Source organism: Camponotus floridanus, unplaced genomic scaffold (assembly GCF_003227725.1).
Source record: "Camponotus floridanus strain SB8 unplaced genomic scaffold, Cflo_v7.5 scaffold4, whole genome shotgun sequence".
Taxonomy (NCBI): domain Eukaryota; kingdom Metazoa; phylum Arthropoda; class Insecta; order Hymenoptera; family Formicidae; genus Camponotus; species Camponotus floridanus.
This window is the reverse complement of record NW_020229547.1, coordinates 1,655,133-1,670,017: the sequence shown is the minus strand read 5'-3', so window position 1 is coordinate 1,670,017 and position 14,885 is coordinate 1,655,133. Positions and strand designations below refer to the sequence as shown.

Here is a 14,885-nt window from a genome sequence, read left to right as displayed (position 1 = left end):
AATAATGTTTTCATTAAAAAATAAATTTCAAAATGAACAAAAAATCCATTCAAGCTTATCCACCATAATACACTGAGCATTGTTTCCAATGTGACTGTGTATATTATACAACTGTTTATGATACAACAAAAAGAAACAATGTATAACTTGTCAATTTAAAATAGATGTAGGAAAACCATGATAAAATTCCACAAAAGAAAATTAATTATTATTAATCAATGAATGAAATAATTTATGTTGTCAAATTCTTTGGAAATTTTTGAACATGAAACTTTGACAAGTGTTTTTTTATTACTTTCAATAAATTAAGTTTAGAAAATCAAATTAGATAACACTTTTATTATATTGATGTTTAATATTATTCATCAATAAATAATTTTATATAAATTAATATTATATGTATCCATGTTCAACAGCATGAACTATTACATCTGCCAATCTTTGTCTTCCAATTGACGTTTTAATATTAGACACTGTCATTACATCAGAAACATTCACAGCTTCATCATTCTTAATGATATCGTCTAAATCGAATGCTTCAGATGGATCCATTAGGCAAAATGGAATTGCTTCAAGTGAAAATACTAGTCCAACAACAGAGAATTCCTTCACCTGCAATTTAAATCGATTAATATATCACTTTTGCTTCTTATTTAAAATTTTAAATAGAAAATAGACATTTTACCTCTTTCATAAATAAATCCCATGGATAAATTTTTTCTGGATCAGATCCAAGAGATTTAATAACATTGCTCAAATCGGAATGATAAGTTTTCAATATATCATCGAAATATTGATCGCGAAATGATTTCAAAGTGCACGAATAAATTAAGAATGATAAATCCATGATAGGATTACCACAACGTGCAAGTTGAAAGTCGAGCAATAACGCTTCCTTTTGATCTTGCCCGACGTCTCGTACAAGAAAGTTTGGTGCCCAACAGTCACCTTCAGATATAACAGACGTAGGGGCATCTTTCTTGTCACAGCATTTGCAGCACCTCTGATACAATTCACCAAATTCATAGGAATTAAATTGCTTTTCAGCTTTACTGTTTGGATATTCAGTAGCTAACGCATGTTTAGCAATACCCACAAGTCTTTCCTATATAAAAAAAACTGCTTTAATAATAATTATATCATACTAAATTATACAATGTAATAATATTACTTACATGAAATCTTTGATACCAGTTCCAGGTATGATTATCAAAGTAAAGTTCATTTAAATTACTTGCAAGTTTTATAAATTCCTCTTTCTTCTGATCTCTATATGCAAACGAGATTGCATGAAATTTTGCTAATGCTTTTAACATCACTGTACATTCTATCCAATCTACACAGTTTTGTCGGGATACAGGTCCAAATCCTAGGAGAGAAACATCCTCCAAGACAATAAAATCGTTTTCACCATCTGTATAAGAAATCAAGTGACGTGGTATGCATAATAGATTGCTTTGTCCTTTGTCTGCTAGAAATTTCTCAAATTTGGGGACAATCTATAAAACATAGCAAGTATTTGAAATTAAAATATTAATCAAAGAAATTTATTCATTGATTATATAATGCTATTTTTTTAATAATATATATATTTTTTATTACTAAGAAAGGTAAACGTTATATATATTCTTACCTGTGTATAAAATATGATTTCATTGCGGAAAAGGTCTGCACATCTAAAAGTCTTTCTTCTGCCAATGTTCTTTGGAATCGCCTTGACGACAAAATTAACTTGTACATGTTGTTGTGTATCATCATCTATAATACCATATATTTTACCCTTATTGACAGTTGACATATAGCTGTCACCTTTAACAAATCCTTCGCCAAAATCCCAATCTGTCAGTTGTACTTTTTTCCCATTATATTCCTTACAGAGAATGTCTGTCAGCAGCTCTTCCGTAAACTTGTCACTCACTTCATTCAAATTGATGCGATTCTTACTTTGACTCATGATTTTTTTCTAGATCTTTTCAAGAAACTACTTGATATGAAATTTATACAGTAATACTTTGAAAAATAATACTGATGCTTTTAGGATTTAATACAATATTTATATTAATATGAATATTCCCAGAGATGTATTTATACTAATGCGTTCACTTATTACAATATAGTTGTGATATTTTTCAATAAGTTAATAGACATAACTAAGAGAACGACACTGAAATAATATTCAAGGAAAGACGAAATTCTTATGGTTTATACAACTGTTATCTTGAACGCAATTTAATTCTCTTCTCTCTTTCTTATGATAAGATCTATGATTTACGGTATAAGTTCCTTATCATTTTTGGGAATTAGTCTTTTTTTTTTTACAAAGCTTGATACGACACGTTTCATATGTAAAACATTCGCACTTGATATATATCTGCAAGTTGTACTTGTTGATCGAATACGTTTTTCTCGCCAGAGAAAAGACGCTTATCTTATTAATCTTATTTTCCACATAAATGTCTATCTATGATTACTGCAAAAAAATAAATACATAATTTTCACATGTACACAATCCTTACGCATGCACTTGCCACGCCACACTATCGAGTGGAATTTTCCATCATGAAAGAACTCCTCTTATTGAGAATATTCACAGATGGAGAAGGGAGAATAAATTGGGACGATTAGTTGGAAGGCCACAAATCACAATCTCATGCTCATATTTCTTTGTGTCATAACTTGCATTGTAAAATGCGCGCGCAAGTTTTTATCGATATTTCGTGAATGCATATCGATTTGTTAAGTAAAAACATAACCTTTAGTATAATTAGATTGATAAAGTGAGATCAGAAAGATTATGTGACATGTCTGAAAGATAAGATTAATATTTTTAAGTGAGATAATTTGATTTATTATTTTGTCTCCACAAAAAATGCGAAGAATCGTTGATTATAAAATCAATAGAAGAAAAAGAACTGTTGATATATTGATTCTGATATGTTTCTGTTGATTGTTGCATGATAATTAACGTAGAAATAATTGCAGAAATGATAAACGTATCGAACCATTTAACTTTTCTTCAGTTGTTCAATTCAATTCTTTTCGTAGTTGTTATTGAGAGAATTATTTGTTACATAGATATTTACTAATTAACACACAACCAATTCTTTTTTATCAATTTTTCTTGTGTTGAGATCTTTTACATTCGTATAATTAATCTGCTGATAAATTTCTGTGAAAAATGACATCAAATAAATCGTAGAAAATCTATCAATTTTATTGGTATTAATCTTTAAAGAATACAAGACAAAATTTTATCCCTTATTTTAAGTAAATACTTTGTAAAATTATTTTTGAAGGATTTATTATACATATATAAGGGGAAAAGTAATATATTAAATATTGAAAACATGACAAATAATGTTTTTCATTAAAAAATAAATTTCAAAATGAACAAATAATCCATTCAAGCTTATCCACCAAAATACACTGAGCATTGTTTCCAATGTGACTGTGTATATTATACAACTGTTTATGATACAACAAAAAAAAACAATGTATAACTTTTGTCAATTTAAAATAAATGTAGGAAAACCATGATAAAATTCCACCAAAGAAAATTAACTATTAATCAATGAATGAAATAATTTATATTGTGAAAGGATTCTTTGGAAATCTTTGAATATGAAAGTTTGACAAGTATTTTTTATTACTTTCAATAAATTAAATGTAGAAAATCAAATTAGATAACACTTTTATTATATTGATGTCTACTATTATTTATCAATAAATAATTTTATATAAATTAATATTATATGTATCCTTGTTCAAAAGCATGAACTATCACATCTGCCAATCTTCGTCTTCCACTTGTTGTTTCAACGGGATGGAGAAATGATATTTCACCAATATCTATTGCCTCATTACCCTGAATAACGGTATTTATGTTAAATGATTCAGGTATATCTATTAAGCTTAGTAGAATAGCTTCAAGTGCAGTTAATACACCAAAAATAAATTGCTCCTTTACCTGAAATTATAAATATAAACATTAAACATCTTCATTTGCTTAAAGGAACAATTTTTAAAAATGAATATTTTACCTCCTGCATGAATAAGTCCCATGGATAAATTTTATCTGGATCAGATCCAAGTAATTTAATAGCATTGTTTAATTCCGAATAATAGTTTTTTAACATATCATCAAAGTACTGATCACGAAATGATTTTAGAGTGCAAGAATAAATTAGGAATGATAAGTCCAAGATAGGACTAGCACAACGTGCAAGCTGAAAATCAAGCATTAATGCTTCCTTTTGACTTTGACCAATATCCCGGATTAAAAAATTTGGAGCCCAACAATCACCCTCAATTACAACAGATGTAGGTGCGTGTCTTGTCTCGCATAATTCTCTGCATTTGTTGAAAAGAGCACCAAATTCATAAGAATTGTACTTTTTCTCAGCTTCACTGTTGGGATATTCGGTGGTTAATGCATGCTTAATTATATCTTGTGCCTTTTTCTGCGAAAGAAGGAAAAAATGCTTATACTCTTAAGAGAAAAGTTTAAGACGCTTGAAAAAAATTTATATTTCCTGTTATTTACATGATAATTTTTATACCAGTCCCAGTGGTTACTGCCAAAGAAAGTTTCTTCTAAAGAATCTGTAATTTTTATAAACTCTTCTTTCTTTTGATCCTTATACGCAAATGAAATTGCATGAAATTTAGCTAATGTCTTCAAGATTGCTATACATTCTGTCCAGTCTAAGCAATTTTGTCGCGATGCTCCACGAAATCCTAAGCAAGAGACATCTTCCAATATTAGAAAATCATTTTCATTATCTATGAAAGACATTATATAACGTGGTATACATAACAGATCGTTCTGTCCTTTGTTCGTCAAAAAATTTTCAAATTTAGAAACAACCTGCAAAATAAATGAATAAAGAATATTTGTGATCTTTTACACATATAGATAACATATAGATAATATAATTTCTTTTAAATAAATAATATAAGCATGTATAAATCTAAAAAAGAAAAGAGAAGTAATATGTGATAATCTTGCCTTTGTATAGAAAGCAATTTCATTACGGAAAAAGTCTGCACATCTGAGAGTCTTTCTTGTGCCAGGATTTTTTGGCATTGACTTTACAATGATATTCACTTGCACATGTTGCTTTGGATTACCACTGATAATACCATTCACTTTGCCCTTATAAACATTAGATAAATAATTGTCTCCTTTAGCAGATCCCTCGTTAAAATCCCAATCCGTCAATTGTACATCTTTTCTATTACATGTTTTAGAAATAATATCTGTTAACACTTCTTCTGTAAACTTGTTATTTATGTCACTCAAGTTAATGCACTTTTTCATATTGTGATTCATAGTTTCTTTTCAATATTTACAAACAGCCGTATTTATGAGAAATTTATTAATATATATTTATTATAAATTATATATTTATAAATAAAAATATGCAAACTGATATTTTAAATTAACAAACTAGCATCAAATGCATTAATAGCATGAGTAATGAAGCGACTATGGTTTATATATCTTATCAAGTGATAAAAATTTTTCGCTTTATCAAAATGATAAAATATGTTGTTTGTAGCATAGTGAAACAGAGACTAAAGACGTGCATTTGTGATACTTCATTGAATGCAAATATTAGAATTCTTCGCAATAAGGAAAAATATTTAATATACAACTTATAAAATAGAATTTAGTTAATATTTTTTGTTATTAATTTTTATTAATAATGCATTATTGCTTTGAAATAATTGATTGAATTTTTAAGAACTTTCCAAAGTAACAACGAAAATCAAATTCTAATTTTAGAAATCAGAATTAGAATTTGTTTGTTATTTCGTTGTTATTTTGAAAATTTCACAATACAATACGTATTCGTTGTCCAGTATTTAAAACATATAAAGATAAATGTAAAGAATAAAAGTGGGAAAAAATACAAAGTAAAAGGAACGAAATGTAAAATAAAATGAAATTCTAATATGCATGTGACACGAGATTATATTTATATATATTACAACATAAAATTTGTTTAGAAAACCTAAATTCGGAACCTTTTGCATGTGTGGTTTCTAAACACAGAGCATTCTTGTAAAATTTATCTAAATATTATCCAGATAAATTAATAATATTGTAAACAACAATCTGTAAAGATATTTCAACTAAAAGTCCATTTGTTATAAAAGTATAAAAATTTGTTATAAAAGTATAAAAAACGATATTTTTTTACAGATGTTCGATGCACGTGAACGGCTGAAATTTCGTTTAAAAGATAAACATAAAACTTTTTTTTCGCAAAAAAGCTTTTATTTACATTTGTTCCGTTTCGTTTTAGCGCCTAGAGAAATTTATAATTGCAATAAAATCCCACACAAATCGATCGCGCACTCATACTGATCACTTGTTGTGGAATGTTTCACATAATAAATACAGCTTCTGAGATAAATTAAAATTCAAGTCTTGTGTGCATTTACAAACGAGAATTGAGTAGATTCCAACGCGTTAAATGGAATCTAGCCGTAGATTCCACCATAACAGTAGATTCGTTCACGACGAGCCCATATACCTTATGTACAATGTCCATATATAAACATATACACTGCGACCGCTTAAACCTATCGATATACGGAGTAAAAGGTAAAAAGTACTATTTTGTACCTTAGAATCTGAGAAATAAAAAGTAAAATGCTGGCCTGTGTGTATGTGTGACGTTAAATCGCACTTATGTCATCTATTCTATATCGGTAATAGTATTCTTTTATGTCTTCTCTCTATTCCCTTTCGATTTATTAAGTGTAAATCTGTTGACATTAGTCGCGACTCGTCTAACTCTTTTTCTCTTTCTTTCTCTCTTTCCCTTTCTCTCTCTTAATGACTAAACTTAACGTGTAATCCGCAATTCTTAATCTAGTGTCTTAGCCGCTAACTAAATCGTACAATTGGACTGAGTGATAAATTATCGTCGACTGTACAAACATCGCTTTCAGCTTGACATAATCACATCTCCTAATCTCGGAATACCTGAATGAGAATCGCAATTGTTTTCTCCAGTTGTGTTTGGACCTCGCGTGTAATTTTTTTTTTGTAAAAAATATACCTCCTGTTGGTCGCAAAGCTGATTTTATATCATATTTATTTAAGAAGTTTCATTCAAAAAAGCATAAATACCGATTAAACAGGTGACTTGGAGCGCTTTAACGCACATACGACTATGTAAAACAATGAGCCTGTACGATTGTAAAAATTGTCGGGATAATACAACGTTCAAGATCTTTTCTAATCACGCGATAGCGAATAATTAATAATACATTAAAACACATTGACAATGTTTGAAAAAATCGATTTAAAATCGTTAGTACTTTTTCCAATACGTTCCACAGCCCATCTTCGGTACTAACAGTGAACGTAAAACCGAGAGAGAAGCACGTTTCCCTACATATTTCAGAGACACATTATTTATTTTTTTTTTCAATCACATGAATCTTAATAAGTACCAAGTGCCTAATATAAGATCAAGTTTCGATATACCCTGAACTACCCACATACAGGTAGAGGAACCCCAACGAGTTCGCCGTATACTTTTACTCGCTTATCGAGGATCAAAATAAATATGTATACAAGTATCGTACGGCAGAGGCTTGGCTCGGACGTCGATGCGAAGCGGGAGAGCGGGAATGGCATTAGGTTGTCTATACACAGGACATATCTTACATAGAGTATGAGATAAAATTAGTTTTTGAGTTTAGACCGAGGTTTGCGAGGGCGACGATTCCCGCGATTCATGTCAAATATATCATATATATTTCATTGACGACGATTTCGTTCGTCTGCAACAATAATAGGAGCATATTAGAGTCATAAAGACAAAAATAAATTTCAAATAAATTATAATTAAAAAAAACATAATGTACCAGACAAAAATACGACACAAATTAATCATATCAAAAGTAATATTGTGATTTTATTTTCTGTTAACCTACCGAGTTAACAAAAATCACGTTTCAGTCATCGCGTTGGCACAGCCTTTACGTGTTGTTGTAAAGTTGATGGTGAGTTTGCTGATGCTGACTCGGATGCGAGTGCTGCAGCGAGTGCTGATGGGGGTGTTGATGGGGATGTTGATGCTGTACCGTCGAATGCCTCGCATTGTACCTGACGCTACCAGCGAGCGAGCTTCCCCTACCATGAGTGCCGACTATGCTCTGCGTATCGGACAACTCGTCCTCCTCTGCACCAAGACTCCGGAACCTAACGAAGCCGTCTTCGGCGACTAGCATCGTCGAGCCGCTGGTCGGAGCTTGTTCATGTAGGCCTTGCACGGGCGTATGCCTGCCGCGAGTCTCGGAATTCCTTAGGGTTTGTATGCCGTTACCATGACGACTTAAGGAACCTCGACCTTCGTGAGGAAAGTGCCCCATTGTACCTGACTTGCGGATGGAATGTCTCTCGAAGGTACCTATATGCAACATACAAATGAACATTAGTTTCTGAATTCTGTAAATATTAATATCGACACCAGCTTAAACAATTAGATGCTAGTTTAAATAATTGACAAAATATTAATGAAGTTATTAGTTTTTTTTTTTAAATCAGAAAAATAAAAATTCAATTATTTTGTGCGCATAAGGAGATTCTTAGTGAGAAATATACGAGGAAGATATATATGTCTACAATTTTTCACATTACCTGATATGTTCAAATGCTCGGGCAGAGTATTCAATGGAAAACTGTCATCGTAAACCTGTTTTCCCGTTCTCATAGTGTAATTCTGAATCGCTTGATTGGTACTACATATAGCGGGATAAAGCACATCGTCCATATTCTCCGTGGAAGTGGAACTGCCGCAAGGAAACAATGCGAAACCCGAGTGCACTGAGTGTTGTTGCATTTGTTTCTCGCGCAGGGGATACTGAGATAGACTGGCGACCCAGGCTAGAAGACCGCAGACGCAAAGCTCCAGCAGTCTGACTGAAAACTGCCAGCCCCACCAGAGCCATGGATATGGTTGCGGACGTTCCTGGACACCGAATATCCCATAGAGCTGCACAAGACCCATGAGAATGAACAGCAGAGCAGTGGCGATCGTGGTGGTAATGGCAGTGCTGAGCGCCACTGTGGTAGGATCGGCACCCATCATGTGGTTCGCGCCGGCTGCCTTATTGCTGGCCACGTGGATCTGTGAGCGCACCACGCGATATACGTACATGTAGCATAGGCCCAACGTAACGCAGACAATTATATAAATACATTGACAAATAAGCGGTAAAATTCGCTCTTCGTCCTGATAACCGAGCACGTGCGTGGACACGTGAAGAGACACGCACAGCACAATATGCACTACGGACGAGAGTACGAGCGTGGTAGGCGAGAGGATGCTGTTGTTGAGTGAAGGCGCCTCCGAACATCGAGCAAGATATAGCACCAGAGTAGCGAAGGCCGTGGATAAGAGCGGCGCCGGCAGATACATTAGCACCCTGGACAATGGCTCCGGCAGCGAATGTCCGAGATTATAAGCGTCGTAGAAAAGATGGAAGCACCTCAGAGTGCAAACGGTAGTCAGCAGTAGATGAACAGCCAGGAAATATGACTGGGTGAGCAGATTCGTCGCTTCGTTGAAGCGCACGATCTTGTAGATCGAATACAGAGCCATTAGCGTGAACATAATCGCCGCAACGTACACGTGCAGCGACCAAGCGATTCGCCACGTGGACTCGAGCGAATGCGTGTCAACATGCGGCACCAGACGCTCGTCATCATCATCGATATTAGTTGGTCGCTTTGACGTCGGTGCCGGGGGCTGCGCCTGCGGATACGGTCTCCTCCTCTCCGTGTCCACTATTTCGATACTGTCCCCATTTTCGTTTTTCAGCCCATGATAGCTGTCGTCGTCCTGCCGACCGGTATTTGGTAGGTTGAAGATGGTCGGTTGGGTAATGGCGACTCTCGAAGGATCTGCGGTACTGCCGGATGTGATGGTGCTCGGTGCTGACGTAGTTTTCTCGGTCGTCGGAGCAGGCGGTATGTTCGGGACCAGCGGACTTTTCGTGGCTAGAGGCTTTAACAATATATCGGGGATATCCTGTTTTCTGCCATTGCTACCGGACAAGATCCTCGAAATACTGGGGTAATGAAGAGTCACGAATGAAGAGGAATCATTGGTGCTGTTTCGTCGATCAGTTTCGCCGGATTCCGCGGGCCTTTGTTCCCCTCTGCCGTCAGGCACATTCACCGGTTTATTTCTCGAGTGGGAATGATGCCTCTCTGGCACTTGAGAGGGACTCTGAGGTAGATCCGGCGGTCGGATGGGTATCCGTTCGTGCGCCGGTGTCAAACTAGGCGGCGGCACCGGCCTCCTGTTGCCGGTGTACACGTCCGAGTTGGTGCCGCGTAGCGTGGGCTTGTCGGCGAATGGATGCAGGTACTCTGGCGGCAGGGGCGGTGTGAAGAGAGCTCTGGAGGGAGGCGCGTACGACGGAAGATCTCGGAGGATGGGCGAGGCTGTGGCCCGTGGCACCGCCGGGTACTTGATAGCGGGTATCGACGGACTAGCCGTAGTGCTGGTAGTCGTACTGGTGGTCAACGGTGACGGCACTGTGGACAACGTTGTACTGGCCGACACCTGGGCATCATACGCCGGCACACTGCGTTTCGTAGTCGCAGAGCTGTGCGCCACCTTGTTGAAGATCGCCGCCAGATTCTTCTCCAGAGCGGTGTGGTCTAAATTAAAGATCGGGCTGTTGGGTCCGCCGTCGCCGCTCGCCGAGCAGACAATCGAGCAGGACTGTACGGCCATCAGAACGAATAGCAGGAGCGGTCGCATCATCGGGGTCATAATGCTCGACCGAACCGTGTCGAGGGGGATGCTTGTGAACACTTAGACACCCTATCTGGGCATCGGTTCATTCCATAACACAGGATCAACTTTGCCGCTTCACGACAAGGACAACGACGACGAAAATCGTAAGAGCACTTGGTCAAAACGTGCCTTTGCCAGTGTCCTTTTCTTTTATCTCTTCTACAGTTCTTCTATTCGAGAATACTAATTTTCACTCACGGAGAATCTTGTCGCGTCACATTCTTGAAAACGCTGGCTGTTGATTAATCTTCTCTCACCGTGTCGTTTTCTTTGATTGCGACATCCGTTGTGTTTTCCTCCAATGTTGAGATGTATCGCGAGTGTATTTTTATTTCTTATAGCCTGGCAGTGCTTTTTCGCGACTGATCTCTTCTCTTTCGGGATATCGTTGATATTTGCGATGTACACAAAAAAGATTTTGAAAATGGGAGAAGGGTTGGGGTCAACAGCGTCTTCCTTGTAACTACTATCTATATCTTTGAGGCCTCGTATCAGGTTAAATAAAGATAATTCTTGATAACTCTGCGATGTGTCGGATCATTAGGCGATCTGTAAGGTAGGATTCAATTTCTTCTTCGTAGCATCCATCACCTTCGGTCCACTACCGTCCTGTTCCACGTGATTTCATTATATACCCGGTCGGGATACACGATCTAATAGCCCCACCGGATTATTTTGTCGTGCTAACTTCGTTGTTTCCGCGCGGTTGACTCGATTTAAAATCTATCTACTTGCGCAATCAATACAGCGATGACACAGGCTTGTTAACTGAGTTTGATCCGATATCGCTGTTGCTACTGCCGCTTCTGCTCCCAGAAGCCATCCCAGATCCGCGAGAGCCTCGGCCGGAACGTGGATCCCCGGGGGAGCATTTAACGCGCCGAATTAGCCTGTATGCCTGGTCGCTGGCGTGGTCTCGTAATTACCGTATCCATTTCTTTAATTAGGATGCGAGCGTACTCGCTGCAGTCATGCGTTGCTCCTCGGATCTGTTCACGATGCTACGCCGAGCACCTGCGAAAAAAATATCCGTCGTCAGTTCAAAAAAACGAGTAGAGAAAATAAATGTGATCCTTATTCTAGATAAATAAGAGGATAGAGAGGAAGAGAAATATTATAAGATTAAATTATATAATAATAACAAAAATCTCATAAATTCCTTTAAAGTTGCTTCCAAATAGTGTTTCATTTATACTTGCTAATGAGAGAGAAAAATTAAAAAATTGTGAAAAATAATTATTAAAAAAAAATTAATATCCAAATAATTCTGATGTGTTTTATCAAAATAAAATGCGAGAAAAAAGGGTAGCCTCAGATGTTTTGTTTCTAACGAGTTATACTGCCACAACTGCTGTTATTTTCGTTCCTGATTACGCTTTCACCGTGCAATTAATCAATTAATCGTAAACAAATAAAAATAAAGTGTACGTCGTCCGTAAATGCACAATATCCGTTACGCATCATTAATTTATTCGTTATTAATATTATTAGCCCGCAGGAATATGTAAACGAGCAAGTTCGCGCGAGGGATCGTAATTGAGTTATTCATAAATACTGCTATTTATCGTTATTAAGTTAATTAAGTCTAATATCGACCATCGCGAGACAGCAATTCGCCGGCAGTAATTGATCGTAAAACGATCCAATGGACTGGATATATATTTCGGAGATACCTTAAACAACGAAAAGAAGTCTTACAAAACGATCGTCCCGACTTTATACGCGATATGTGCCAGGAAATTGATTGGTCAGGTAAGACGGAACACGTGGATGAGTCATGATAGAAGGTAGGGGAGAGACCATCGATTTCTTCCCGGCTATCACACAAGATATCTCGTTTCGCGAAACGAAACTTAATAACATCTCATAGTTCCCTTCCGAATCGTGTGAGACTCGATTTTCGATCCGGCCAACGTAACCGATCGTAGATGATTGTGCGATGCGCGATATACCGCTTAGAACGAAAAAATATTCTTAATAAGATAAACTATTTCGAAATGAATTTAAATAAAATTGGACGAACGTATTTGCGCGAATGATCGAATCGCTCCTAATCTGCAGAGATTTAATCTATAACATGATGACGACGATTTTATTATTGCAATAAATCATATTATTATTGTTGAAAAATATATTTTTAATAATAAATCAAGACAAAAGATTGAATTATAATTTTTCATCTTAATCTTATTATCAATATATTAAAAAAACATTTGTCTCTTTATCTAAATAAAAATTTTACATAATATTAGAAAATATTTTTCGATTTGCTCCTTTTTTTTAAAGCAATATAAAAAATTAATCGCGTAAAAATTGATACTGCGTTAAAAAATTTTTTAAAAAGATGAATTAATTATGATGAAATTAAACTAGCTAACAATATATCTCAAATGTTACTTACTGTTCATTTATCTACCTTATTTTAGGAATAATATTGAAAATATCTTGACATTTTGTGGGCAAAGCCTTCGTGATAAAACAATTATAACTTCCATACGATCATAAGAATTACTGGAAATAGTTGTAAGTAATAATACTTTAATCCTATAACAAGATTAATCCTATAACAAGATTAATCCTATAACAAGATTAATCTGATTCTATCAAATCGATATTACACAGGTGATGATTCACAGGTGATCAGAAATATCTCGCGATATTTTGCAAATAATAAAAAATACGTCATGTCACAGAATCAAGTATGACAAAAAGTAAATGTACGCTTTTAACGTCGTAGGAAGAATGCACATTTTTTTCGATTGATAAAAATGGATAGGTGGGTACATATATAACTGACTGAGAAGCGATTTGTCTCTTTTTCAACGAATATTTTAAGACCTGACGTAACTTAAAATATTCGTTGCATGTTGTTCCTTACGTGTAACCTGATTTTCAAATACTGTCGCTATCAAGATTCTATCGAGCAAAAATGGATATAACTTCTGACATCTAAGATAAATCGTTAAATCAAGCTAAATACATGTCATGTCTTAAAATTATTAATTAATAAATTGTTTAAAACATTGTTTGCTTGTTTTGTGCATTCGAAAATTTACTACCGTCTCTCTTTCTCTTAAATATCAAATTATAAATGATTAAAATATATTTTGCCGTGGAAATTATAAATATAATCCATCTTTTCTAGTTAGATTTTTACCGTGATGAAAATTTATCTTTTCTTTCAGCCTTTCCATTATTAATTATAAATTAATTGAAACTTAATTATAATTTAAAATTAATTTAAACTTTTGATACCGTAATTCATATCATTGTTTTTGCTCAAATTAAAAATCAATAGAGTTTTAAAATTAATAATCAAGTTTCATTCAAAAAAACTTATAGAAGAAATTCTGCAATATTTTGATATGTGTTATACAATCATCATACATAAGTTTGGCGCATAAATCTCACATCGATATCTACCATCCGGCCGTTTCCGTAATTACAAGTTCCGTGACATAGAATCGTTGAAATCGTTCGGGATAAAGGGGTATTATATCTGATACACGTTTGCAAGATTCACATGCCAGGATAATAGTCTATCTGTGAATTAAGCATTAGATCGAACATCCATCAGCGGAGAAAGCTTTAACCAATGACGTGATTAAAGTTATCAAACTCGTGTGTAAAGCTTATTGAAAACAGCTCTAGTTTTATTGCATCAGTAAAATCTGATTTAGACGATCTTATAATTTCCGATAAAATTCGAAATTTTTTTTTACAATTTTATATACATATTATTATATATGTATTTTACTTTTTCTATTTTTAAATTTTCTATATCATATTTATTATAAAAAGAATTCTGTTCGCGAATTATACGCTGATCTGATTTAAAGCGAGCTTGAAAAATATTTGCCTCTTGTTTCTCTTTAATAATATGTGACAAGCATCCTAAGAGAGTTCTTTTTACATCGTTTTACACTGCAACAAACAGATTAAATATTGATGAAAGAGTCCATGATTTACCAGATACCGTGCTTTCGATTCTAGATACAAACTATCCTCGTTGTTCTACCCGGATAACTACATTCCCTAATTTTAACAATGCGT

The 14,885-nt window shown here is 34.8% G+C and overlaps 3 protein-coding genes across 4 annotated transcripts in view; all 3 read right to left on the bottom strand.

The window, feature by feature from the left end:
- Nucleotides 1-381: 381 nt before the first annotated feature.
- LOC105253026 lies at nucleotides 382-2,713 on the bottom strand. The gene is made up of 4 exons (XM_011260770.3): nucleotides 1,634-2,713; nucleotides 1,176-1,499; nucleotides 686-1,105; nucleotides 382-612 (listed from the first exon to the last, which is right to left on the bottom strand). The coding sequence occupies exons 1-4, from the start codon at nucleotides 1,952-1,954 to the stop codon at nucleotides 394-396; spliced, it is 1,284 nt and encodes a 427-aa protein (XP_011259072.2). The 5' UTR covers nucleotides 1,955-2,713; the 3' UTR covers nucleotides 382-393.
- A 998-nt stretch (nucleotides 2,714-3,711) lies between these two features.
- LOC105253028 lies at nucleotides 3,712-5,369 on the bottom strand. The gene is made up of 4 exons (XM_011260772.3): nucleotides 5,009-5,369; nucleotides 4,544-4,867; nucleotides 4,041-4,460; nucleotides 3,712-3,967 (listed from the first exon to the last, which is right to left on the bottom strand). The coding sequence occupies exons 1-4, from the start codon at nucleotides 5,330-5,332 to the stop codon at nucleotides 3,749-3,751; spliced, it is 1,287 nt and encodes a 428-aa protein (XP_011259074.1). The 5' UTR covers nucleotides 5,333-5,369; the 3' UTR covers nucleotides 3,712-3,748.
- Nucleotides 5,370-5,988: 619 nt separating this feature from the next.
- Nucleotides 5,989-14,885, bottom strand: part of LOC105253030 — a 130,674-nt gene continuing 121,777 nt past the window's right edge. For both annotated transcript variants that reach the window (XM_011260773.3, XM_011260775.3), the window contains 3 exons: nucleotides 8,663-11,846; nucleotides 7,957-8,432; nucleotides 5,989-7,803 (listed from right to left, as the gene is read on the bottom strand). In XM_011260773.3, the coding sequence (XP_011259075.1) occupies nucleotides 8,002-8,432; nucleotides 8,663-10,808 (2,577 nt within the window). In that variant the 5' untranslated portion in view covers nucleotides 10,809-11,846 and the 3' untranslated portion in view covers nucleotides 5,989-7,803; nucleotides 7,957-8,001. The remainder of the gene's footprint in view (nucleotides 7,804-7,956; nucleotides 8,433-8,662; nucleotides 11,847-14,885) is intronic.

What these genes read in the sequence shown, in the direction of transcription:
- LOC105253026 (XM_011260770.3), bottom strand. Translation starts at nt 1,954, where the DNA reads ATGAGTCAAAGTAAGAATCGCATCAATTTGAATGAAGTGAGTGACAAG. An exon ending in AAATCATATTTTATACACAG is followed by an intron (nt 1,500 to 1,633) that starts GTAAGAATATAT and finishes TATGTTTTATAG; the next exon opens with ATTGTCCCCAAATTTGAGAA. An exon ending in ACTGGTATCAAAGATTTCAT is followed by an intron (nt 1,106 to 1,175) that starts GTAAGTAATATT and finishes TTTTTTATATAG; the next exon opens with GAAAGACTTGTGGGTATTGC.
- LOC105253028 (XM_011260772.3), bottom strand. Translation starts at nt 5,332, where the DNA reads ATGAATCACAATATGAAAAAGTGCATTAACTTGAGTGACATAAATAAC. An exon ending in ACTGGTATAAAAATTATCAT is followed by an intron (nt 4,461 to 4,543) that starts GTAAATAACAGG and finishes CTTCTTTCGCAG; the next exon opens with AAAAAGGCACAAGATATAAT. An exon ending in GGGACTTATTCATGCAGGAG is followed by an intron (nt 3,968 to 4,040) that starts GTAAAATATTCA and finishes TTATAATTTCAG; the next exon opens with GTAAAGGAGCAATTTATTTT.